At 45.8% G+C, this 24,433-nt stretch overlaps 1 protein-coding gene across 2 annotated transcripts; it reads left to right on the top strand.

The window, feature by feature from the left end:
- The first annotated feature begins 14,341 nt into the window (after positions 1-14,341).
- Positions 14,342-22,779, top strand: LOC141100454 (uncharacterized). Of its 2 annotated transcripts, none has more exons than XM_073588961.1 (5): positions 14,342-14,432; positions 18,805-18,957; positions 19,889-19,984; positions 20,519-20,581; positions 22,218-22,779. In XM_073588961.1, exons 1-5 carry the CDS (start codon positions 14,363-14,365, stop codon positions 22,634-22,636), a joined length of 801 nt encoding a protein of 266 aa, XP_073445062.1. In that variant the 5' UTR covers positions 14,342-14,362; the 3' UTR covers positions 22,637-22,779. The 2 variants fall into 2 exon arrangements, with proteins under 2 accessions (XP_073445062.1, XP_073445061.1); XM_073588960.1 differs by having other exon boundaries at positions 18,805-18,990.
- The last annotated feature ends 1,654 nt before the right edge of the window (positions 22,780-24,433 follow it).

Genomic DNA, 24,433 nt, shown 5'->3' with positions numbered 1-24,433 from the left:
ACATCCCAACACAATGCTCTTAAAAATAAATATTATTAAAATGCCCTCTACATAAAAATATCTGTCCATATTATGACCTGTGACAGGATCACTGGCACTGTATGTAAGGGGATATATGTGTCACGAAGATTGCTTTTGTGGTACTAGCAGGTACGTAGGATGCAGTGACGAGACGCGAGACGGTTTTGTGTTTTTGGTAATAACCTTTATAGGTTTATAGGTAACTATCCACAGGGGTAGTCTAAGCCAGGGTTTCCCAACTCCAGTCCTCAAGGCACACCAACAGATCATGTTTTCAGGATTTCCTTTGTATTGCACAGGTGAAGCAATTATCACCTGAGCAATACTAAGGAAATCCTGAAAACATGATCTGTTGGTGTGCCTTGAGGACTGGAGTTGGGAAACCCTGGTCTAAGCAACCGAACAAATAACAGGGATTGTCCTCGCAGGGACTCAATACAAGCAAACACGGAAGTATAAGAACACGACTATGTCCGGCAAAGCCGGCCACTATAGGGCCGCGGTATGGCCGACTACGGGTCCTTAGCTATATAGTGTTAATTAACCGTCCCGATGTCCCTCGGCATCCTGGACGATGGTTCTTTGGCGTAGCAGCCGCTGGGCCCAGCCTCTGAGGATCTGTCTTAGTCTTCGAGCGTTCCGACGCTCCAGTGAAGCAAGGGCACAACAGGCCCCAGAGGAGTCCTTGAACAGATGAGCCGCAGCCCCCGGAGAGGGGCAAGCAGCGACGATGCGGGGTTGCGTCTGGCAGGCCACCTGCACAGCCAGCGGCTGCAACGGGGGATCCGCGGCGAGCAACGGCCCGGCCCTTGCCGCGGACTGGAGCGGGACAGTGATGGCCGCCGACGGCACTGAACTAGCCGCGGCCACGGGTGGAAGCGGGGTGGCTGCGGGTGGTGGGAGACAGGCCGCAGCCGCGGGCTGGAGTGAGGCGGCAGTGGCCGCTGGGACCCGTGGGCAGGCCGCAGCCGCGGGCAGGAGCGAGGCGGCAACGGCCGCGAGTGACCGCGGGCAGGCCGCAGCCGCGGGCTGGAGTGAGGCGGCAGCGGACGCGAGTGACTGTGGGCGGGCCGCAGCTGCGGGCTGGAGTGAGGTGGCAGCGGCCGCTGGTCAACATGGAGCAGCGGTTCTCGGACGGTCGTCTCGGCGCCCGTCCCACTGATGTCCAGGGTGAGTGTCTCTCCTGTCTCTGTCCTCCTTCCTGGCTCCGGTAAAGTTGCTCTGGCTCTCAGTCCCTCCCACGGTCTCCTGCTCCTTCTGTACCATTCTGCTGACTCACTGTGACTAGCGTTCCCCGCCCCTTTTATATTGGCTCCTCCCCCAGCCCACCTGTCAGTCTCCATGGTCCGTCCCTGAACTCTGTCCCCCGGAAACAATTTCCCCTGGAACCTAGGTGGCGGTCCCCTTGGTTCCGACCCGGACACTCGACGGGGACCCTCTCTCCCACACTTTCTTCCGTGATCTAAAAATCCATAAGATTCTCTCCAGCTTTTTATATGCTGAAGGGGTTAATCAGCCATGATAAGGCACCAGGTTTTTTTGGTGAGTAGGTAAGAGATGAGCTGGACACCTACTCAATATATCTCCACCTCAAGGGTGTGGCTGGGGAGATAAATGTTCAGCCACTAGAGTTGAGCGACTTTGGTCGGATCGGGTTTCATGAAACAAAATTTGTTTCAGATGAAACTGGTCCGACTAGGGCAAAAAAAGTCGGCATTTCGTCTGAAACCCGACCCCAATGCAAGTCAATGGGAAATAAAAGTCGGCATTGAGTGGATGAATGTCATCCGCTCAATGCCGACTTTTATTCCCCATTGACTTGCATTGGGGTCGGGTTTCGGACGAAACGCCGACTTTTTTTGCCCTAGTCGGACCAGTTTCATCTGAAACAAATTTTGTTTCATGAAACCCGATCCGACCAAAGTCGCTCAACTCTATCAGCCACTGTTTTTTTTCTCTGCTGTGTGTTTGGAGAGGAAAGTCACCAGACGTGGCTCTAGGAGGAGCTGAGGACTTTGAGTGTTCCCTGTGGGTGAATCTTGCAGGAAAAAGGATTCTATAGGACTTTTGTTTTGTGTTTGCCATTATGCCAGAAAGGCCGGCCATGTTTACTTTGTTCAAGAAAAAGGAGATGTGTTTCAGCTTCTTTGAATCCAAAAATGTATTAGAAAATGCTTCTTATAAAACCATGGCAATGGCAAAGTTGAATTTTAAATTGTTGGGTGTTATTGAAGTTGGAAAATGTGAGAGTTGTTGCAGAATGTTTACATGATCCTCTGAAGCCAAAGAAACACGGATGGTTTAACCATGTCTTTTGTCTGGCTGTGGGATTAAAGAGGCTAGGTGAAATACAGTTATATTTCACAATGTCGCAGCTCTCTTAGCAACAATGTGACAACCTGATTCTAAAATGGTAAAGTAGAATCCTCATATAAAATAGGAATACGTTTCTGAATTAGCGATTTAATTTTTGAAAACTGAGGGCTATACTGAATAGAAAGAACTGACATGTTGTTACCCATTGTGGACTTGCCTGTCCTTTCTGTGCACTATAGCCACTGCTCTATTCAAAAGACCATTGAGGATAACCCCTTCTTTTTAATTTATCACAGCATTTTTTCATTTCTTCTTCTAGAATTGCATCCTCATTACAATTTCTATTAATGCGAGTTAATTCCCCTAGTGGTATAGATTTAATTGTACAGGTACATCTCAGAAAATTAGAATATCATCAAAAACTTAATTTATTTCAGTTCTTCAATACAAAAAGTAAAACTCATATTTTATAGAGTCATTACAGAGTGATCTATTTCACATGTTTATTTCTGTTAATGTTGATGATTATGGCTTACAGCCAATGAAAACCCAAAAGTCATTATCTCATTAAATTAGAATACTTTATAACACCAGCTTGAAAAACGATTTTAAAATCTGAAATGTTGGCCTACTGAAATGTATGTTCAGCAAATGCACTCAATACTTGGTCGGGGCTCCTTCTGCATCAATTACTGCATCAATGCAGTGTGGCATGGAGGCGATCAGCCTGTGGCACTGCTGAGGGGTTATGGAAGCCCAGGTTGCTTTGATAGCAGCCTTCAGTTCGTCTGCATTGTTGGGTCTGGTGTCTCTCATCTTCCTCTTGACAATACTCCATAGATTCTCTATGGGGTTAAGGTCAGGCGAGTTTGCTGCCAATCAAGCACAGTGATACTGTTGTTTGTAAACCAGGAATTGGTACTTTTGGCAGTGTGGACAGGTGCCGAGTCCTGCTGAACAGTGACATTTCCACCTCAAAAAAGCTTGTTGGCAGAGGGAAGCATGAAGTGCTCTAAAATTTCCTGGTAGATGGCTGCGCTGACTTTGGTCTTGATAAAACACAGTGGACCTACACCAGCAGATGACATGGCTCCCCAAACCATCACTGATTGTGGAATCTTCACACTAGACCTTGGAATTCAAGGTCCCATAGTTTGGAGGAAGAGTGGAGAGGCCACAATCCAAGCTGCTTGAGGTCTAGTGTGAAGTATCCACAATCAGTGATGGTTTTGGGAGCGATGTCATCTTCTGGTATAGGTATACTTTGTTTTATCAAGACAAAAGTCAGAGCAGGAAATTTTAGAGCATTTCATGCTTCACTCTGCTGACAAGCTTTTTGGAGATGGAAAAAGCTGCAGTACAGCAGTGGGCGCTGAACAGCGCAATATTGTCACTGCGAGGTACTATTCAATAGCCCCTGTGTGCACCTTCTCCAACAAGGCGAAGGCTGGGAGTAGCCTGCATCTTTCTAGAGAGCCCGGTGGAGCAAGGGAGATGACAGATCCTCTGCTCCAGTCCTGGGCAGCGCGGCTCACAGCAATTGTGTTCACCTCTGATAGACGCCAATGCAGTTGAGAGCAGGGAGAGAGCGATGGCCAGGGCGCAGGACAGAGAGAGGGGTAAGTGGTACCAGTGACTGATATCGCTCACCTCCGTGCCTGCGCCTCCATCGGATAGGCAGGAGGTAGCACCCTAGGCAAGTGCCTAGCCTGGCTACCCCTCTTCCCGGCCCTGGCTGTGCATTATGGTATATGGAGGACTATGGGCTGTGCATTATACTACATGGAGGAATATGGGATACATTATACTATATTTACAGTATTGTAGAATTTACAATAGGTTGAACTTACTTCTTACAGTACATGAGTGATATATTTGAGATTGTACTATACCTATATTTCTCTGCCGTATCTGTGCATCGTGAATCATGGTATTTGTTAAAGGGGCCCACTGAGACGCTTTCGCTCAGGGCCCACGAAAACCTAGAGCCGGCCCTGCCTGAGTGTATTGTGCTATTGTGGTTATGTATTCTAGCTTGCCTATGTCTTGCCTATGTAAATTAGTCCACATGAGCAAGTAATAACATACAGTTGTGCTCAAAAGTTTACATACCCCGGCAGAATGTTTGCTTTCTTGGCCTTTTTTCAGAGAATATGAATGATAACACCAAAATTTTTTCTCGACCTGATAACATGCACAGAAGTTGACGCAAATGGGTTTGAATGGCTACTAAAGGTAACATCCTCACCTGTGACCTGTAACAAATGCCAGGAAAATTGTTCAGGATGAAAAGAAAGACCCACAAATAACATCAGCTGAAATACTGGACTCTCTGAAAACTAGCGGTGTGGCTGTTTCAAGATGCACATGTTAGAGTGGCCTGCGGAGAGGAAGCGCTGAACCTACCAACAAGAAACTGCCGCTTCACTTCAATCCGGGGACACTACCTTCCCACGGTCGTCCGCAGCTGTTACCACTGTGCTCCAGCCTGTTGCGGCCTGTCCGCCACCTCTCGCAGCCGCTTCACTCCAGCCCGCGGCTGCGGCCTGCCCGCTACCACCCCGCTTCAGCCCGCGGCTGCGGCCTGTTCATCATCGCCCGCAGCTGACATCACCCCGCTGCAGTCGGCAGTTGGGGCCTACTCCTTGCCTACAGAGAAACTCTTTGCCTAAGCCCAGGCTGTGCTCGTGGCCTGCCAACCGCCACTCCTGGTAACTGTGACACAACCCTGCTTGGGGACTGGAATCTCATTGAACTCGCTGGGAACTGTTTCTACAGGGGGTTACCTCATCAAAGGACTCCCTCAGGGCCTGTTGTGCCCCAACTCCTCCTGGGCGCTGGGGCACCCGAAGACCACGACAGATCTTCAGCAGCTGGGCCCAGCGGCTGCGACACCAAAGCAGCTTCATCAGAGACGCCGAGGGACGTCAGGATGGATAAGTGACACTATAGGAAATAAGGACCCGTAGTCGGCCATATCGCGACCCTATGGCAATGGGCCTTTGTGCAGAGTCCCTGAGAGGACAATAGCTGTTATTGTGTTTTGGTTGCTTAGTATAGCCCTAGCGGCTTAAATTTATAAAAGTTTTCTTCCCAAAGTTCAACTCAGTCTCGCGTCTCGTCACTGCATCCTAATACCTGCTGTTACCTACATCTACACAGTTTTCTTGTTTTTCTCAATTATTTGGTTCTGTACGTTTCCAGTGGCTGAAATACAAAATACAATTTGTAGAGGGAATACCAGACCCAAATTTATGTGCCACTTATAGTTTTCCACCCTGGTGGATCCAGACTGGAAGCTTATACATAGAGAGCGGTTTAAATAGTTACTGTCGCGGTTGAAAAAAAGACGTCCTCAATTTCACAGAAAGGATGGGAGACAATTTACAGACACAAAAAGTTTGGTTATGGAGCTCAGTAATGAGTGTGAGTGTCTACATATTAGTTACCTAGAAGTGGGGGTAAGTATCACATGTCATAATTGGGGCACTACCTCAGAGCTATGGAGAGGATCGCAGAGAATCAGTGATCCAGTTTTTAGTACGATCTGTAAATATGACCAACCCATGTGCATGAGAGAGTGTCAACATTGCACAGAGAGAAAGAAGGTGCAGATTGCCATCACAAGATGGAGGGTCGAGAGGTCTATTCCTCTGAGCTAAGAGTACATATGTCAAAAATGGTGAAGGGTCGACACACAAGGTGGAGAAGATAGATAGACTAAGGGTGTGTGCTGATGGCAGTGAGGGAACATTTTTGCCAACACAGAGATGATAAGAACACTGGTGTCTATGTGCGAGGGATTGATGTGCAGTACGTAGGCCTCAGAAGTGAATATGATTGCTACACTAACTTTGTTCAAGCCAAATCATGGCGTCTTGTGGCAGAGTTTGTAACTACCAGGTAAGCTCTTGTAAAAAAATATTTGCTGCTGTGAGTAAAGTTGTTCTCCTATATATAATGGCATTAATTCCACCACTCTACCCAATCACCAATATAGTCCCCGTACCCTAAATATATTTAAAGGTATACAACCACACCTAAATTCCGTGCTTGCACCAAGATTCACTCTGTGGTTGCTGCTGTTGCTAGATCAGCGGATTCCCACTAAAGAGATTGTACAGGCATAGGATATTGATGATTTTTGTACCAGCGCAGAACGGATTTACATACTTTGAAAGAAGCTGCTGAGCACAGCTCCCATAAAAGGTTTGTAGCTGCTGTTGACCATTACTGGCTACTCTAGCACAGTACCTACTCTTTTGTATAAATTCTGTACTGCTGTAGCTGTCAATGGCCGGCACCGGTTGCTACACTTAGATCTAAGCTGCTCTTAAATAGGTACATGGTGGAGATGCCAAGTGTTGTACCCCCACTGATAAGCTATTTATGATCTATCCTGGTGATAGGTAATCATTACCATATTCTTGGACACCTCGTTTAAGCCTTGTAAGCTGTAGACCTAAATTGGTCTATAACAAAAACCTAAGGAATGACCTGGAATATAAGTTGCTATTCATGCAATCTGTAGCTGCATGATCACACTGGCCACTAAACAGATAAAACCTAAGATAAAAAGAAAGTAAGCAAAAAATCTACAGTAAATTAATAGCTATGAAAGTAGAGTGCATGAAAATAACAAAAGGAACTTAGCTTACATAGTTTTGATCAAAATAATGTAAAAGCAATCCCACCATGTCATGGTGACAATACTCTGGACGAACCTAATCTCTAGTATTAAAAATACCTTACCATATGTTAATGGTTGTGAAAGTGTGAAGGAGGAGGTGTCCCCGTTGTGTAACCGGGTCGGAACCAAGGGGACTGTCACCAAGGTTCCTGGGAGGACTGTTTCCGGGGGACATAATTGGGAGACGGAACACAGAGAGTTCAAGAAGGGATGGGGGTGGAGCCAGTATAAAAAGGGCTGATGATGCCAGCAGTGGTCAGTCAACGGAGCAGGAGAGAAGGAGCAAGGAAGCTAGAGGGCGCCAGAGAGCCAGAGCGAGAGCCAGAGCAAGAGGAGGAGAGCAGCGACTGGAGAGACTGAAGGGAGACTCACCACAGACAGAAGGGAGACAGCACCAAGCTGTCCAGCAGAGAGACACCGACCGTCCGACCACGCTCCCAGTGGCCGCCACCGCCCGACTCCAGCCCGCGGCCTGTCCGCTGCCGGCCACGGCCGCCGCCGCTCCACTCCAGCCCATGGCTGCGGCCTGTCTGCGGCCTGTCCTCCCGACTCCAGCCTGTGGCTGCAGCCTATCCGCTGCCGCCTGCGACCGCCGCCACTTCACTCCAGCCCATGGCTGAGGCCTGTCCGCTGCCGCCCATGGCCCCCGCAGCTCAGCTTTGGCCCGCCGCGACTGTAGCCCGTTCGCAGCCACCTGCGGCCACCGCTGCCCGTCCCCAGCTTGTGGCTGCGGCCTACACCTTCCGATCCCCGGGCAACACCATCCCGCCTCCACCGGGAGGTGCAACGCAGAGGAACTCTTCAGGGGCCTGCTGTGCCCCCACTTCGCCTGGGCGTAGGAACGCCCGAAGTCTCCGCCAGATCCTCGTCAGCTGGGCCCAGTGGCTGAAACGCCGAAGCATCACCGACCACCACTCTGCCGGACGTCAGAGAGGATAAGTGACACGTTATAGTTAATACCCAGGACCCGCAGTCGGCCATATCGCGGCCCTATAGCGACTGGTCTTTACCGGGTTAGTCATGTTCGTGTTACCAGTGTATTCTTGTTTTGCTCCCTGCGAGGATAACTACTGTTAGCTTGTTTGATTGCTCAAGATAGGCCCCATAGGCATCTATATATAAAAAGTTACATCTTAAGTTCATCCCATCTCTCGTCTCGTCACTGCATCCTGCGTACCTGCGATTACTACATGTGGATAAGTGCCGAGCAGGACTGAGACCTCAAATAGTTAAGACCCAGCTATGAAAAGCTATAAATGTGATGTCCAGCTCAAAAAAAGAGAAGCCACACCCTTATTTGCACAGAGTGCAAAAAAAATGAAGCAAAAACCTAAGGAATGAACTTGAAAAAACAAGTTGATATACATGCAACCTGTAGTGCATGTTCACACTGGCCACTAAACATACAAAGCCTTAGATAAAAAGAAAAGAAAGTGTGTGAATAGAATACCCTACAGTAAATAGCAGTAGTGCATGAAAATAACAAAGGGTACTTAGTTGACATAATTTTGATTGAAATAATGTAAAAGCCATCCACCATGTCACGGTGTGGCTTTCCTTTTCTTTGAGCTGTACATTACATTTATAGCTCCTCATTGCTGGGTGTCCACTAGTTGAGGTATCGGTCCTGCTCAGCCCTTATTCGCATTCACAGTCATTTGACATATGCTAAGGTTTTAATACTAAAGGTTTGGACCGTCTCGAATAGGGTCACTGTGACGTGGTGGGATGGCTTGTTCATTATTTTGATCAAAATTATTTTAACTTAGTATCCTATGTTATTTTCATGCACTGTTGTTATTTATTTATTTACTGTAGGATATTTGCTTACTTTGTTTTGTCTAAGTTGGCCTATAGCCTACAAGATTGCTAGACTGCATAGTTCTTCAATTGTGGCTACAGCGGGATGTGTGGGGATGGGAGTTGTTGTATGGGGTAGCGTCTTTATGCTGCTACGAGTTAATCAGGGTTCTGGAAGGGTAAAGATGAGAGAGGCAAAAATGTTCTGCTCACGAAGATTGTGAACTTCAGTGAAAAATGGAAGTGAATTGTGTGTACCATATTATTTATTTATTTTGCTTTGCTTGTATAGAGCTATCATATTCGCAAGTTCTTTACATACATCATCATCTCTGTCCCCATTGGGGCTCACAATCTAGAATCTCTATCAATATGGTCTTTGGAATGTGGGAGGAAACCGGAAAACATGGAGGAAACCCACGCAAACACGGGGAGAACATACAAACTCCTTGCAGATGTTGTCCTTTTGTATGTGGGAACATTATAGAAAGCAATACTACAATGTTTCTGGTTCTTTACATATATCTTGTGATACATATTCAATGATGGACTTCAGAGCTTTGCATAATCAACGTTAGGCTACTTTCACACTTGCGTTTTTTTGCGCTGCGCACCGTGCGCAGTGCAAACGCACATAAAAACGCATCATGCGTTTGTGTGCTTTTTTTGTGTTTTTGCGCATGGTTTTTAAAAAAAAACACATGCTTTTTTACCATGCGCACGTCAGCGCACCCATAGACTATAATGGGTTTTTGGGTGAATTTTGTGCGCATTGCGTGCGCATGCGTTTTTTTGAGACAAGTCGGGAGCACAAAAAATGCAACAGGATGCATTTTGTGCGCCCGAGCGCACACTACAAAAAAACGCATGCGCATACAAACGTGTACAAACGCATGTGTATGCGCACCCATATAAAGTATAGGAAAAAAACGCAAGTGTGAAACCAGCCTAAATGACCTACATTATACAAGTTTCTGAGCTGCTCCACCCCTCCACTATATATATTTACTTCTGCTACAGTCACACTTAGCTTTGTCCAAGTCAGTAGTCCCCAACCTTTCTGACCTTGAGAGCCACATCCAGCTCTGAGAGAGGGTCGTGAGCCACATCCAGCTCCTGCCCCCCTTATAGTAGTGGCAGTAGCGTAGCTACCGAGGGGGGGCAAAGGGGGCGGTTGCCCCGGGGCCCCGCGCTCTGAGGGGGCCCACCCGGATTTACGCTACTGTAACTGTATCTGCGGCAGAGCAGGGAGAATCAATCATCTCCCTACTCTGCCACTATGCTCTCTTCTCGGCCACAGGACCAGTGATGTGGTCACAGGAGAGGAGGAGTCGAGGTCATATGATCAGGGGCCTCAGTGTATGCACTATGCATATGCAGGACTCTTCATAGAAAAAGGAAAGTCCAGCTCAAGGAGTAAAATCCAGAATTTTCTGTATTTATTCCATTAAAATACAAGCATGGCTTGTATACCGCTCGAAACGCGTATAGATCCTCCTGGGCACTTTCTGTGCGGCTATCCCATGTCAGGGTAAAAACCGCAATGATGACTATAGCAGCCATGCTTGTATTTTAATGAAATAAATAAAGAAAATTCTGGATTTTACTCCTTGAGCTGGACTTTCCTTTTTCTATGAAGTATTCCAACACGTTCAAGTGGAGACGTGTCCTTGCTCGGACCTTGCTGCAGCATCAATGAGGGGTGAGCTGAACTAAATCCTTTTTTCTCCAATATGCAGGACTCTGCTGTGCTGGTTGTCATAATGCTGGATGAGGGGAAGTTTATGTTTGGGGTCAGGAGGGGTTTACAGAGTGCATGTAGCAGAGCCGTGTGAATCCGAGGTGTACGGAGCGGAGCTGTATGTGTACGAGGTGTACGGAGTGGAGCCGTGTGTGTACAAGGTGTACGGAGCAGAGCCGCGTGTGTACGAGGTGTACGGAGCAGAGCCGTGTGTGTACGAGGTGTGCGGAGCCGTGTGTGTACGAGGTGTACGGAGCCGTGTGTGTACGAGGTGTACTGAGCGGAGCCGCGCGTGTACGAGGTGTACGGAGTGGAGCTGCGTGTGTAGGAAGTGGACGGAGCGGAGCCGTGTGTGTATGAGGTGTACAGAGCAGAACCGCATGTGTACGAGGTGTATGGAGCAAAGCCGCATGTGTACAAGGTTTATGGAGTGGAGCCATGTGTGTACAAGGTGTACAGAGCATGGCAGCGCGTGTACAAGGTGTACAGAGCAGAGCCGCATGTGGTCTACGGAGTGAAGCCATGTGTGTACAGAGTGGAGCCTAGTGTGTGCGAGGTGTACGGAGCGGAGTCGTGTATGTACGAGGCATAGAAAGCGGAACCGTGTGTGTATGAGGTGTGCGGAGCTATGCATCTACAAGGTGTATGGTGGGGAGCATTCATACCTCCCAACCGTCTCAATTTTGAGAGAGAGTCTACCCCGGTCGGGAGCTTACTTTTCCCGTGGACACAGGAGTACATGGCAGAGCCCCGAGGAGCACTTTAAAATTCACACGTGACGTTCCACCGGAAGTGACGTGCTGGAAGCTGACAGGAAATTAGGTAATTTCGGGAGGAGATTGTGACAGAACCATGTAGGCACTTCAAGGAATGCTTCAGGCCCATCACTGTCTCCTCCGACAGCGCGGCCAGCGGGATCGTCTTGGACTCGGGGATGTCGGCCATGTGAGCGGATCATGATATGTCCTGCACAGGGAGGCTCAGGTGGGCACTACAATGGGAGCCGGGCTGCTATAGTATCTTTAGAGAATCTTTGTTTCTCTCTCTGTTTCTCTCTGTCTCTGTTCTTTCTTTCTCTCTGTTCTTTCTTTCTTTCTCTCTCTGTTCTTTCTTCCTCTCTCTATTCTTTTTTTTCTTTCTCTCTCTGTTCTTTCTCTCTCTCTCTTCTTTCTTTCTTTCTCTCTGTTCTTTCTTTCTTTCCCCTCTTCCTTTCTCTCTCTCTGTTCTTTCTTTCGCTCTGTTCTTTCTTTCCTCTCTTTCTTTCTCTCTAATCTTTCTTTCTCTCTCTAATCTTTCTTTCTCTCTCTCTGTTCTTTCTCTCTGTTATTTCTTTCTCTCTCTGTTCTTTCTTTCTTTCTCTCTGTTCTTTCTTTATTTCTCTATCTCTGTTCTTTTTTTCCTCTCTTTCTCTCTCTGTTCTTTCTTTCTCTCTCTCTGTTCTTTCTTTCTCTCTGTTCTTTCTTCCCCTCTTCCTTTCTCTCTATCTCTGTTCTTTCTTTTGCTCTGTTCTTTTTTCTTTCCCCTCTTTCTTGCTCTCTAATCTTTCTTTCTCTCTCTAATCTTTCTTTCTCTCTCTCTGTTCTTTCTTTCTCTCTCTGTGTTCTTTCTTTTTCTCTCTGTTCTTTCTTTCTTTTTCTCTGTTCTTTCTTTCTCCCTCTGTTCTCTCTTTCCTCTCTTTCTCTCTCTGTTCTTTCTTTCTCTCTGCTCTTTCTCTCTCTCTGTTCTTTCTTTCTTTCTCTATAATGTAGCCCCCTTCATATGGTATAATACAGCCCCCCCAAAGAATATAATGTAGCCCCTTCAGAATATAATGCGGCCCCCCACCTCATAGGGTATCATGCTGCCCCCCTTATACGGGGTATCATGCTGCCTCCCCCTCATACGGGGTATCATACTACCCCCTCATGCAGGGTATCATGCTGCCCCCTCCTCATACGGGGTATATCATGCTGCCCCCTCATACGGGTATCATACTGCCGCCCCCCCCATATGGGGTATCATAATCATGCAACCAGGACTAACTATATAAATAATAATAAAAAAAAACTATACTCGCCTCTCCTTCTCGCTCCCACGCTAATTTTGGCGGTGGCTCTGCTCTGATGTCAGGAGCTGTGCTGCAGTCAGACCGGCACACAGTGGGGACGCAATGAAGTGACATCATCACGCACCCGCTGTTTGTCAGAGGAAGAGGGTAATGATGGGAGAGGGAGCGTCATGTGACGCTCTCTCTTCCATTATTGCGGCGCGCACTGGGGGGCCGCGCTGATGCCGCAATAATGGAATATATATTATATAGATTATTTTTGGCAGCAGCGCGGGCATCTGCTGAGGTTCTCTGGTTAGGGGCCACTCAGAAGTTTCGCCCCCCCGAACCAAAACCCTAGCTACGCCTCTGAGTAGTGGCAACCAAAGCCCCTATTATGGGTATAATGATAACCAAAGCTTTTCCTCAGAAGCAGTATACCAAGAGCCAAAGGTTCCCACAATCCCCCTTCAGTATTCTCCCATCAAGCACTTCCACCACACTGTCATATCAAGCTTCAAGCACCTCCTCTGACCAGTAGTATCATTCTGTCTCCAGCATTTCATCCTTAAATTATTTCTAAACCCCTAAGACCAGTAAATGTGCATCCAGAGCTGCTCTTCTGTGCAGGGCTACCCACCAAATTCACCATTTTGAGATGTTCTCTTCATAGCTCTTTGCTAGACCTGGAGCTAATGCACCAAGCTGGCAGACAGTCGTGAGCCACAATTCATGAGATCGTGAGCCACATGTGGCTCCCGAGCTACAGGTTGGGGTTCCCTGGTCTAAGTAATTAAAATACCCAAACTTCCAGCTATGCGAGTCTAATTAAACTATCATCCCTTCACTGGCTTAATCTTTATTGGTACTGCGCTTACTAGACAGCACGTAAAATTGTCTGGTTGCATCAGCAGGCTGCATTGCTGGATCATATTTTGGATTAGTGTGATGACAATGACTTTTCTAAGGAAATTGAGATAAAATATTTAAAAATTTATCTTTCCAAAAAACTTGTACAGTTCACTGTAAAAAAAAAACATAATGAGATTTATTTACCCTCTTGAGGACCAGCTCAGGAAAAATCCACTTAATGCAATCGAATACTGCTGCTATACACTGTCTACATTATAATGGTGATCACCTGTCTACATATAATGATACTGTTATACAAGTGCTATTAAAATCCAGGAAATCTGAAGCTCTCCCTTGAAGAAGGGCTGGTCCTATATAGGAATGCCTAAAATGAAGAAGAAGATTTTAGTAAAGACCCCATCCCATGCACAATAGATAAAAGTTGGCCAAACCGGCTAATCTTGGCAGGACCATCCGACCTTACATTGTGTATGGGGGGGGGGGCTCCCAACTCTCCCTTGACAGATGCTGGTGGGGGAAGAGAACAATCAGACATTTTAGATTTCCCACTGCAGATCCTTTCCATAAGCCTCTGCCACCAATGTCTGCCAGTGGCTCTTCCTATGCTTGGAGGAGTCAGGGAACAAAATCAGCTGAGCTACCATTCGGAAGTATTGGAAGTACTAATAATATTATTGTGCCTGTTGGATTCCTATACGGTAGTGACATTGTCATACTGGGAGACGCTTTGTTTCCCCTATCTCTTCCTGCTCACTGTCTCATGGACCCAAACATGATGAGCAGATGTATAATTGTACACACCATGTGTCTCCGGATGCATCGTCTTATCTCCTTCTACAATAAGTCCTCTCTGTGCCCACACTGCTCACTTTCATCATCTGCCTCTTATGGAAACATGTACGGCAATGTGGATTATGTTCCCCCAGCTCAGCATGGAGACGTTTTCCTAAAGAGAAGCCCATCAGGTAATTGAGACAATATGGCTAAGGGTAATGAAACATAAGGGCCATATTTATAGGATTGGTTGTTTTTCTTTAGCTTTCATGTGGCGGTATATGGCTCAAATGGGTTTTCTGATTTTTGCCTCTTTTTAAAAGTTCAGTTCAGGGGTCATTAATAGTGACACATGATACACTAAATAATACACCCAGGTCCAGCACCAGATACTAGCGAACCCGGACAAATGTCACTCAGTTCGTCAAGCCATGGAGAAATCAACCCCTTAGAGGCTGCTGTAAATTATCACAGCGGCATTAAAAAGGTTGGAAATAGGGAGCCGATGGCATGGTCATGGTCATGTATGGTCACCTATGAAGCCCAGCTTGTGGCTGATCTTCATAGGAGAACAGTAATTTTGCACTGCAATTTTGTATAAGAGATTGCACGATAATGTCATCTAAAGAGACTAGTAAAAAGCGTGAAAAGCAATGAAAAACATCCTCATGTATGTGACAGCGTATACTCTAAACACACTGTATATATTTCATTTAGGTCAATGGTAACATCCCAGTTGGTCTAGGGAGATGATGGGATTATTGATAACACCTCAAATGGTCTAATATAATGTAGTAAAGAGGTTAAAGGGTTTGTCGGCTACTATTGATTTCAATGGCCTATTCTAATCCACCATCTCCATTTATACACTTAAGAAACCTGTTGATTGGACAATTGTTTATTGCTGACAGCTATCTTCCCTGTCTTACCTTTCTCATACGCAGGAATGGTCGACTTGACCAAGCGCTTCTTTATTCTCTGTAGGAGAGTCTATGCCAGAATTATCTGCCAGAGAACAAAAGGATTGGTCAACACACTGGGTCCCTTTCTCCTCTGATGTCATTGAGAGGCCCCCCACACACATTAGATTGCAGGCCAATCCTACTTAAACTAGTAGCACATTTGGCCGACTTTAGCCAAATATAAAGAGGCCAATTTCAGATTGGCAATTGTCTGAGAACAAGAACCCCTCTGATCGGCTGATCACGGGATCAGTTATTCAGATGAATACAAGATGATCTGCAGTACCCGAGAATGGCCAATAGACTGTGTACGGAGCTGTGCTGCTCCAGCTACATACACCTACAAACATCTGTGCTGTTCCAGCTCCATACACTGGGCCCCAGAACAATGATCAGGCTTTTCAGCATGTCTGTTTCTGACCATTAGTCATTATATGGTTCAGTTTGTTTGTTTTTTATAAAAAGGACATAGCAGTGAATACTCAGCTTGTAAGCAATTCAATCCTCTCCAACCATACTGTAAGGAAACATTTTGTAACTTTTTAATATACATTTCTCAAAATTTTAAAGATTTTTGATTACAGTCCATCAATGGTAACAATCGTCAGCATCCGTGTGCTAAGGCCTCTTTCACACATCAGTTTTTCAGAATCAGTCACAATCTATCAAAGTGTTCAAAAAACGGATCCTGTGCAGACTGTGAAAAACTGATGCACTGGTGTAACAGGCCAGATTAACCCCCCGCCCAGAATATACCCCAGCTGCAGTAGATCAGGCAGTACACGCAGGGCAGAGACAGCAAATGGGGTCCCAGGCAGTACACAGGGGGACCCAGGCAGCACAAAGTGCCACAGGCAACACACGGGGTTCCAGGCACAGTACAGGGGCCACAGACAGCACACGGGGCCCCAGGCAGCACACGGGAGCCCCAGGTAGTGCACGGGGTCCCCAGGCAGAACACGGGGCCCCAGGAAGAGCACAGGGGCCACAGGTAGCACACGGGGCCCCAGGCAGCACACAGGAGCCCCAGGTAGCGCACGCTGTCCCCAGGCAGAACACGGGGCCCCAGGAAGAGCACAGGGGCCCTAGGCAGGACATGGGGCCCCAGGAAGAGCACAGGAGCCACAGGTAGCACACGGGGGGCCCCAGGCAGCGCACAGGGGCCCCAGGCCGAACACGGGGCCACAGGCAGCACATGGGGCCACAGGCAGGACACAGGGCCCCCAGGCATCACACAGGGCCTCTGGCAGCACACGGGGCCCCAGGCGCAGCACAGGGGCCACAGTCAGCACATGGGGGCCCCAGGTAGTGCAAAGGGGCCTCAGGCAGCACATGGGGCCCCAGGAAGAGCATAGGGGCCACAGGCAGCACACGGGTCCCCAGGCAGCACATGGGGGGCAGAGACAGCGAACGGGGTCCCAGTCAGCACACAGACAGCACATGGGGGCCCCAGATAGAGCATGGTGCCCCAGGCAGCACACGGGGCCACAGGCAGCACACGGGGGCCCCAGGCAGAGTACACGGGTCACAGGCAGTGCACAAGGCCCCAGGCAGAGCACAGGGGCCCCAGGCAGCACACGGGGCCCCAAGCAGCACACAGGGCCCCAGGCAGCACACAAGAGCAGAGACAGCGAACGGGTTCCCAGGCAGCACAAGGGGCCCCAGATATCACACAGGGGGTCCCAACATCGCATAGGGGGCAGAAACAGCGCACGGGGGCAGATACAGTCTCTTCCCCCATTGCGCGCTGTCTCTGTCCCCTGTGCGCTGCCAGGGGCCCCTGTGTGCTGCCTGGGGCCCCCCCGTGTGCTACCTGGGAATCCGTTCGCTGTCTCTGCCCCTGTGCTCTGCCTGTGGCCCCGTGTGCTGCCTGGGGCCCTGTGTGCTGCCAGCGCTGGATCCATTTTTTTCAAAAAACGACAGATTGTGACTGATGGCAAAAAACTGATGTGTGAAAGAGACCTAAGACTTAGTTCACATTTTACAACAATGGCAGAATTGCTGGACCTAAAGCGGATTTGTCACCATATTTCACAATACAAACTGCATACATCATTATTGAGATGTCTTAGACCTGATGAAGCTAGTGGGCTTACTATGAAAATTAACGCTAGTATGACTAATTAATTCGGAAATTTAAATAAATGTACATTTTAGGAGACTCCAAAAAAGAAATCGTCATTTTAAAATTAGGCAAGGAAACTTTCAGAAAGAATCAAACAGCAATTCTGAGGTGGTTTTTCAAAGCAAGAACACCAGCCACGTCAGATCAGAGATGCCCATTTAATAACCTATTTAGTTTGTATTGTGAAATATCATGGCAGATCCTCATTTGTATTCAGCATGCGACCAGGACGGTCTCTGAATGTAAACAGGGAAGTTTCAATTAGCTGACAGCAAACTGGGAAAAAAGTGGAAGGCAGAAAAAAGTCTTTGTTACATAGTGATTACAAAAAACGGAAATCCCATCTATGATAATGACAAGCAAACACAAAATCATCTTGACAGACTGTGGTAGAAAGTAAAGTAAAACAGGAACTTCAAACTAAAAGTCATCCACAACTCTGAGCTCTAGGAAAAGTGAGACTTGAGAGCCTCATCCTGGGCTCATTTCCCGTCTTATGGCAATGCAAAACTCTTACAATTAGTCCTTATATGAATTTTTCAAGGAAGTGTATAGAGATAATAGACTTTAATAATATTCAGTTCCAAAACTATGCACTTGCTATGAAGCCTTAAAGAAGCCATACAAAGAAGCTGTTGGCTGAATGCTTGTTGTCCGACAGAAATCTCTCCCCAATCTCAGAAGTCCATCCTTGCCTTCGGTGTGGGGAGAGAAGAGTAAGCCACACCTCTGTTGGTGGCTTGTCTCCAAAAAAAAAAGTGGACATTTGAATTCAAAGTGACTATTCAGTGATGCCAACATCTGCAGGCAAGAGGCAGGAGGCCTCCAGGCACATCAGATAATCAGATGGCTCTGCCAATTTTGTTCGAATGAGTGTTGGTGTCTTTAGATCTTCCTATTCTTTTTCCTATTATATAGCAAGATCATAGGGTAGGACTTCCCTCTTCAGAGGAACTGCATTTTTCAAAAAGAGGTAGGTAAGAAATGGACTTTTCAGTTGTGGAAGATGAATCAAACACCAGACCTCTCTGCCCTTGGTGTTGAAACCTTTCACCAAAATTTTATATATCTTTCCTCATAGACTGTAAGCTTGCGAGCAGGGCCCTCACTCCTCTTGGTATTTGTTATAATCTACTGTATGTGATTATTGTTATGCTGTAATGTCTATTGTCTGTACAAATCCCCTCTGAAATGTAAAGTGCTGCGGAATATGTCGGCGCTATAAAAATAAAATTTATTATTATTATTATTATTATATAGGGCCTATTTGGATCTTTGCCTTGATGCCTTTTTCTTTTTTGGACATTATTGAGTGAATATATTGTATACTTAGGTAATAGTGATAACTTATTACTCTGCCTAAATCCATACTTCTCAAGTATATACTTTGGGAAGAAAGTCAAACATGTTCTTCATTTGCAAATGATTCATGGCACTAACCTTTTTAATCAAAATATGTTCATCTTCTGTTTTCAGAACATAGTGACATATATCTTCAGGAAGAAAGTATATATGAACCAGTGCCGAGGAGGGAGAAGCCGGATTCCGAGAACCTCTGGAGACTATCATCCACTGGAAGCAGTGTCGAAGATACTACGCTCCAGTGGAACCCAGACCCGCCAAAAAGAAGTAAAGCATGGATCCCTTCTTATCAAAGCCATTGTAAGAACACCACCAGGGTACCATGACTGCTGGGAAGCACTAGCTCATAGCCAACTTATAGTGCCATATAGCCTCCTAACCAAACAAGCTAAAATCCAAGGTTTCTCCTGACCAAGCCACCTCCACATAAATATTTAGTCATTCTTATCTATCCCGGCAATGGGGAAGAATTAATAAATTATGTAAGGAGACTAGTTCTTTCCTCCTCAACAGAACACTCCAGTACACGAAAAACTTCATTTATGTCCAAATGAAATATATAATTCAAGTGCATAAAATATACAGTATAATATCTGAATGAAACACCCAGGGAATTTCCAAGTGGATTGGTGATAATGAGAAAGCAGGCAAAATGTCCCTTGATTTTAATAACTTTGTGAACATTCTGCATGCACTATGTCACATATACATGTACGGTTAGTGATAGCATTCCTATAACGCTCCTTGTGGCTTAGGGTATTTAGATGGATAGCAGCCTTTTTACATATATGACTACCGTTAGTTTTCCTGTAACACCCCTGGAGGTCTAGGGTGGTTAGGTGAGTAGTAGCCTTTATCTCTGATGTCACTGGATGGATAGCGCTATTGGTAATGGCAATAATTCATGTTGGTTTAGGGTGGTTGTGAGCAAATACGTAAAATCTCTAGAGGTTCTATCATTATTTTAGGGGTTATTATTTAATATTCCTGGTGGTTTAATATAGTAGAGGTGGTAATGGTTGAGAAACCAAAGTGTAACTATCATTAAACTTTATTTTAGTAAGTTCCAAAAATCTCACTCTTTTTTAACGACTCAAATACAGGTTTCTGGATACTAGGAAGACACCTCAAGTCTAACCCTTGCACTTTGCGACACTGGTTTTGAAGCCCACCTCTGAAACACTTTCTTCTTTACCAGGTTGTTATCAGAAGTCCCGACTCTTGGTTGCTGCTTCTACCTGTGGCCTTCTGCTGCTCTTGAGCATCTTCATCTTGAGTTATTTTATGACCAAGTGTAAGTAGAGACCTATATTTTACATCCTGTGATATTTGTTTTCTAACCTGAGATAGAAAAAAGTTAAATATGTTCATTTCTTTAATGAATATTCCAGTTCCAAATGTTTGGCTTCTAAAGCCAAAAATCACCCTTATGATAATTTCTATGTGAATCCATTCACATGACAAGCCTTGGCTAGAGCAAATCAATAAAGTTTGTGCCAAAATATTGAGACATGTTCTTAGTAACTTTAGAACATTTTATGATTTTTTTTTAGCCCTGTCCCTATAATGGGTCACATTTTAAAACTTTTAAATATTTTTTATGTGGATCAGTTACATTAATCTGAGAAAAGTCTGAATAGACCTCACCGGACTCACAAGGGATCAATGCTAAAATGACATGTCCCAAAGCAGATTGAACAAACATCAGAATTCCCAGGTTTATCAATTTATAGCTCTCAGTTAGTACATTCAGATGTTTCCTTCTAATATTGAATGTAATATATTTCCCCTTGTTTTCTTTAAAACAAACATGATTTTAAATTTGCAGATTATGCTATGGGGACGGAATTAGAGAAAGTAAAAGAACAGCATAGAAGGCACATAACGATGGGTAAGTATTTATGTATACACATACTCTATAGGGTCGAGAGCAGTGTCGTCCATAGAAATCACAGGGCCCATAGCAAAAGTTTGATCTTGGGATCACTCACCCCCTCCAAAAAAATATATACTGTATATACCTGTATATATATTTATATATTGGGCTGAGTCATGTCCTCCAACTTTTATAAACCAGGAGAAGGACATGTATTGTGACATGCATACAATAATTATATCCTTATTGAAGCCTCTTAGTGTACTCACTAACAATATATCTTTTATGGCCACTATAGAATGTGATGCTTCCAAAAATGCCTCCATCCACACACACTGAATATGGTATCCCCACAATTTTACCACAAATGTACAGTGGGATGACTCCGCCGTGCCTCCAGCAAAGTATGAAGCCCCCACAGTGCCACTAACACAGGACAAGAACCCCACATCATGATTCCCCTAAAGTGTCCTCCTATAGTATGATATCCCCATAGTCCCCCCCACGCACACACACCATATCATGGTCCCCACACAGGATAACGACCTGTCAGTATGATGCCCCCACTCAGTTTGATGGCACCCACTGCCTACATTCAGCATGATAGCCCCCACATCCCCCTACTCAGTTTGAGAGAATACACAGCTCTCTACTTGGCATGCGGGCTCCCACATTATGAGGGTCACCATAGCACACCCACACAGAATTAGCACCCCCACAGTCCCTCACTCAGAATGGAAACCCCCAAAACGCCCCTCAGTTTAATGACCCCCATAGGTCCTCACACAATATAATGGCACCTACAGCTCCAAACTTAGTATGATGGCCCCTACAGCTCACCACTCAGCATAGGGGCATTCACAGTCCCTCACAGAGTATTAGGGCAATCACAGCCCCCTACACAGAATGAGGACCTGCACAGCACACCACTCAGTATGGGAGCCTCCCACAGTCCTCTACTCAGTATGGGGCCCTCACAGCTCCTCTCCAGCTTTCCACACAGTATCACCCACCTTTGTCCTATCCGGTATAATGGCCTTCACCAACCACCCCACTCATTATAATGTTTGCCACCAGCTCCCCATTCAGTATAATGGTCCACTCAGTATAAGGGCCTCAGTAGCTCCCCACCCAATATGATGGCCCCTATATTTACTGACATTTAAAAAAAATAATTTACTACGTACCTCAAATCATTACCCCGGTGCACTGCTCTGTGGCATGCAGTGTCAGGGGGAACACAATGTAGTGACATCATCGTACCAGCAGACTCACAGGCAAAGGCTGAATGGTGGATGATGGAGCTCTCGGCTTCCTAATCCACCATACTATTCAAAGATATCCGCTTCCTGTGGATGTGGATATTGCTGAAATTATGACAACAGGGGATGGAGAGGGGGCCCGGTCATGTGAGCTGTCACATTGGACGGTACGCCCCTGGTGCAGAGGTAACAGTTACATCCCCGCCCTAGTATCTAAAGGCACCCAGAAGCACCTTTGCCAGATATGTAGAGTCCGGTATTATAAATGGCACATGGTAGATGAGGTCCTTGTTACATATTTTTCCCCGATGCTCAGGAGCTTCAAGTTATACCATTAATTAGCTATATTGCTAAGTCCTTTAATAAAACACAGCCTTCTATTTCCACAGGTTCCTTCCTTCTATATAACGAGGCCCATAACAAGTGTGCAGAGGTGCGCTCACTTTCCGATCGCAGAGAGCCTTTTGAGCTCACCGCTTCTGTTTGCTCCTCATTTTCCAACTCTCAGCTTTTCCATTGGCTCCCAGGAGGCAGGCTCATGAGCTCAGAAGAAGGACTCTGTGTAGGGGTGGAGGGAAAGCCTCAATCACAGAAGCCACTAAGGCTTTATCAATGTGATGTTAACAAGACCTTGAGCTGGGATTGCTACAATGATACCTTGTTGGGAGTCAAAAGGGAAAATCTTTTCTTTAACTTCGGAAATAATCAAAAACATGTGGTCATGCTTTACTGGGGAAGTGGGATTTGGAGTCGATGGAGAGCTCGGAATCTTGATGGAACAGTATTAGATGGAGGGGCTTGTGCTTAAGGGGATTTATAACATTTTTGAAATATATATGTATAGACTGATTCATTGGACTTATTGTCGATTGTGATAACATGTCATGTGTTAGAATAGCTTAACAGATATTTTTCTTTATGTAATAAAACAAAATGTGATCGACAAATAAAGTGTTATTGTCAGTTTAGGCCAAAACAACTTAAGGATGGAAACCTTTTACAGAAGAGTAATGCATTATGGATGCTCAGATAATAGTTTCTCAGAGTTGAGCTAGATAGAATTGGATCTTTGAATTGATCCGGTTTTGATTTGAAACACAGGTTGTATACAAACGACAATGCACTGTAAATCAAATGACTTAGTAGTAGACATATATATATATACAGTGGGGAAAAAAAGTATTTAGTCAGTCAGCAATAGTGCAAGTTCCACCACTTAAAAAGATGAGAGGCGTCTGTAATTTACATCATAGGTAGACCTCAACTATGGGAGACAAACTGAGAAAAAAAAAAACAGAAAATCACATTGTCTGCTTTTTTTTAATTTATTTGCATATTATGGTGGAAAATAAGTATTTGGTCAGAAACAAGCAATCAAGGTTTATGGCTCTCACAGACCTGTAACTTCTTCTTAAGAGTCTCCTCTTTCCTCCACTCATTACCTGTAGTAATGGCACCTGTTTAAACTTGTTATCAGAATAAAAAGACACCTGTGCACACCCTCAAACAGTCTGACTCCAAACTCCACTATGGTGAAGACCAAAGAGCTGTCAAAGGACACCAGAAACAAAATTGTAGCCCTGCACCAGGCTGGGAAGACTGAATCTGCAATAGCCAACCAGCTTGGAGTGAAGAAATCAACTGTGGGAGCAATAATTAGAAAATGGAAGACATACAAGACCACTGATAATCTCCCTCGATCTGGTGCTCCACGCAAAATCCCACCCCGTGGGGTCAGAATGATCACAAGAACGGTGAGCAAAAATCCCAGAACCACGCGGGGGGACCTAGTGAATGAACTGCAGAGAGCTGGGACCAATGTAACAAGGCCTACCATAAGTAACACACTACGCCACCATGGACTCAGATCCTGCAGTGCCAGACGTGTCCCACTGCTTAAGCCTGTACATGTCCGGGCCCATCTGAAGTTTGCTAGAGAGCATTTGGATGATCCAGAGGAGTTTTGGGAGAATGTCCTATGGTCTGATGAAACCAAACTGGAACTGTTTGGTAGAAACACAACTTGTCGTGTTTGGAGGAAAAAGAATACTGAGTTGCATCCATCAAACACCATACCTACTGTAAAGCATGGTGGTGTAAACATCATGCTTTGGGGCTGTTTCTCTGCAAAGGGGCCAGGACGACTGATCCGGGTACATGAAAGAATGAATGGGGCCATGTATCGTGAGATTTTGAGTGCAAACCTCCTTCCATCAGCAAGGGCATTGAAGATGAAACGTGGCTGGGTCTTTCAACATGACAATGATCCAAAGCACACCGCCAGGGCAACGAAGGAGTGGCTTCGTAAGAAGCATTTCAAGGTCCTGGAGTGGCCTAGCCAGTCTCCAGATCTCAACCCTATAGAAAACCTTTGGAGGGAGTTGAAAGTCCGTGTTGCTAAGCGAAAAGCCAAAAACATCACAGCTCTAGAGGAGATCTGCATGGAGGAATGGGCCAACATACCAACAACAGTGTGTGGCAACCTTGTGAAGACTTACAGAAAACGTTTGACCTCTGTCATTGCCAACAAAGGATATATCACAAAGTATTGAGATTAAATTTTGTTTCTGACCAAATACTTATTTTCCACCATAATATGCAAATA

This window comes from Dendrobates tinctorius, unplaced genomic scaffold, assembly GCF_039654945.1.
Source record: "Dendrobates tinctorius isolate UK_male_01 unplaced genomic scaffold, ASM3965494v1 ptg000104l, whole genome shotgun sequence".
Lineage (NCBI taxonomy): Eukaryota > Metazoa > Chordata > Amphibia > Anura > Dendrobatidae > Dendrobates > Dendrobates tinctorius.
The sequence above is the reverse complement of the archived record's forward strand: the minus strand, read 5'-3'. Positions and strand labels throughout refer to the sequence as shown.

What these genes read in the sequence shown, in the direction of transcription:
- LOC141100454 (XM_073588960.1), top strand. Translation starts at nt 14,363, where the DNA reads ATGTACGGCAATGTGGATTATGTTCCCCCAGCTCAGCATGGAGACGTT. An exon ending in CCTAAAGAGAAGCCCATCAG is followed by an intron (nt 14,433 to 18,804) that starts GTAATTGAGACA and finishes TTCTGTTTTCAG; the next exon opens with AACATAGTGACATATATCTT. An exon ending in GAGTTATTTTATGACCAAGT is followed by an intron (nt 19,985 to 20,518) that starts GTAAGTAGAGAC and finishes TTAAATTTGCAG; the next exon opens with ATTATGCTATGGGGACGGAA.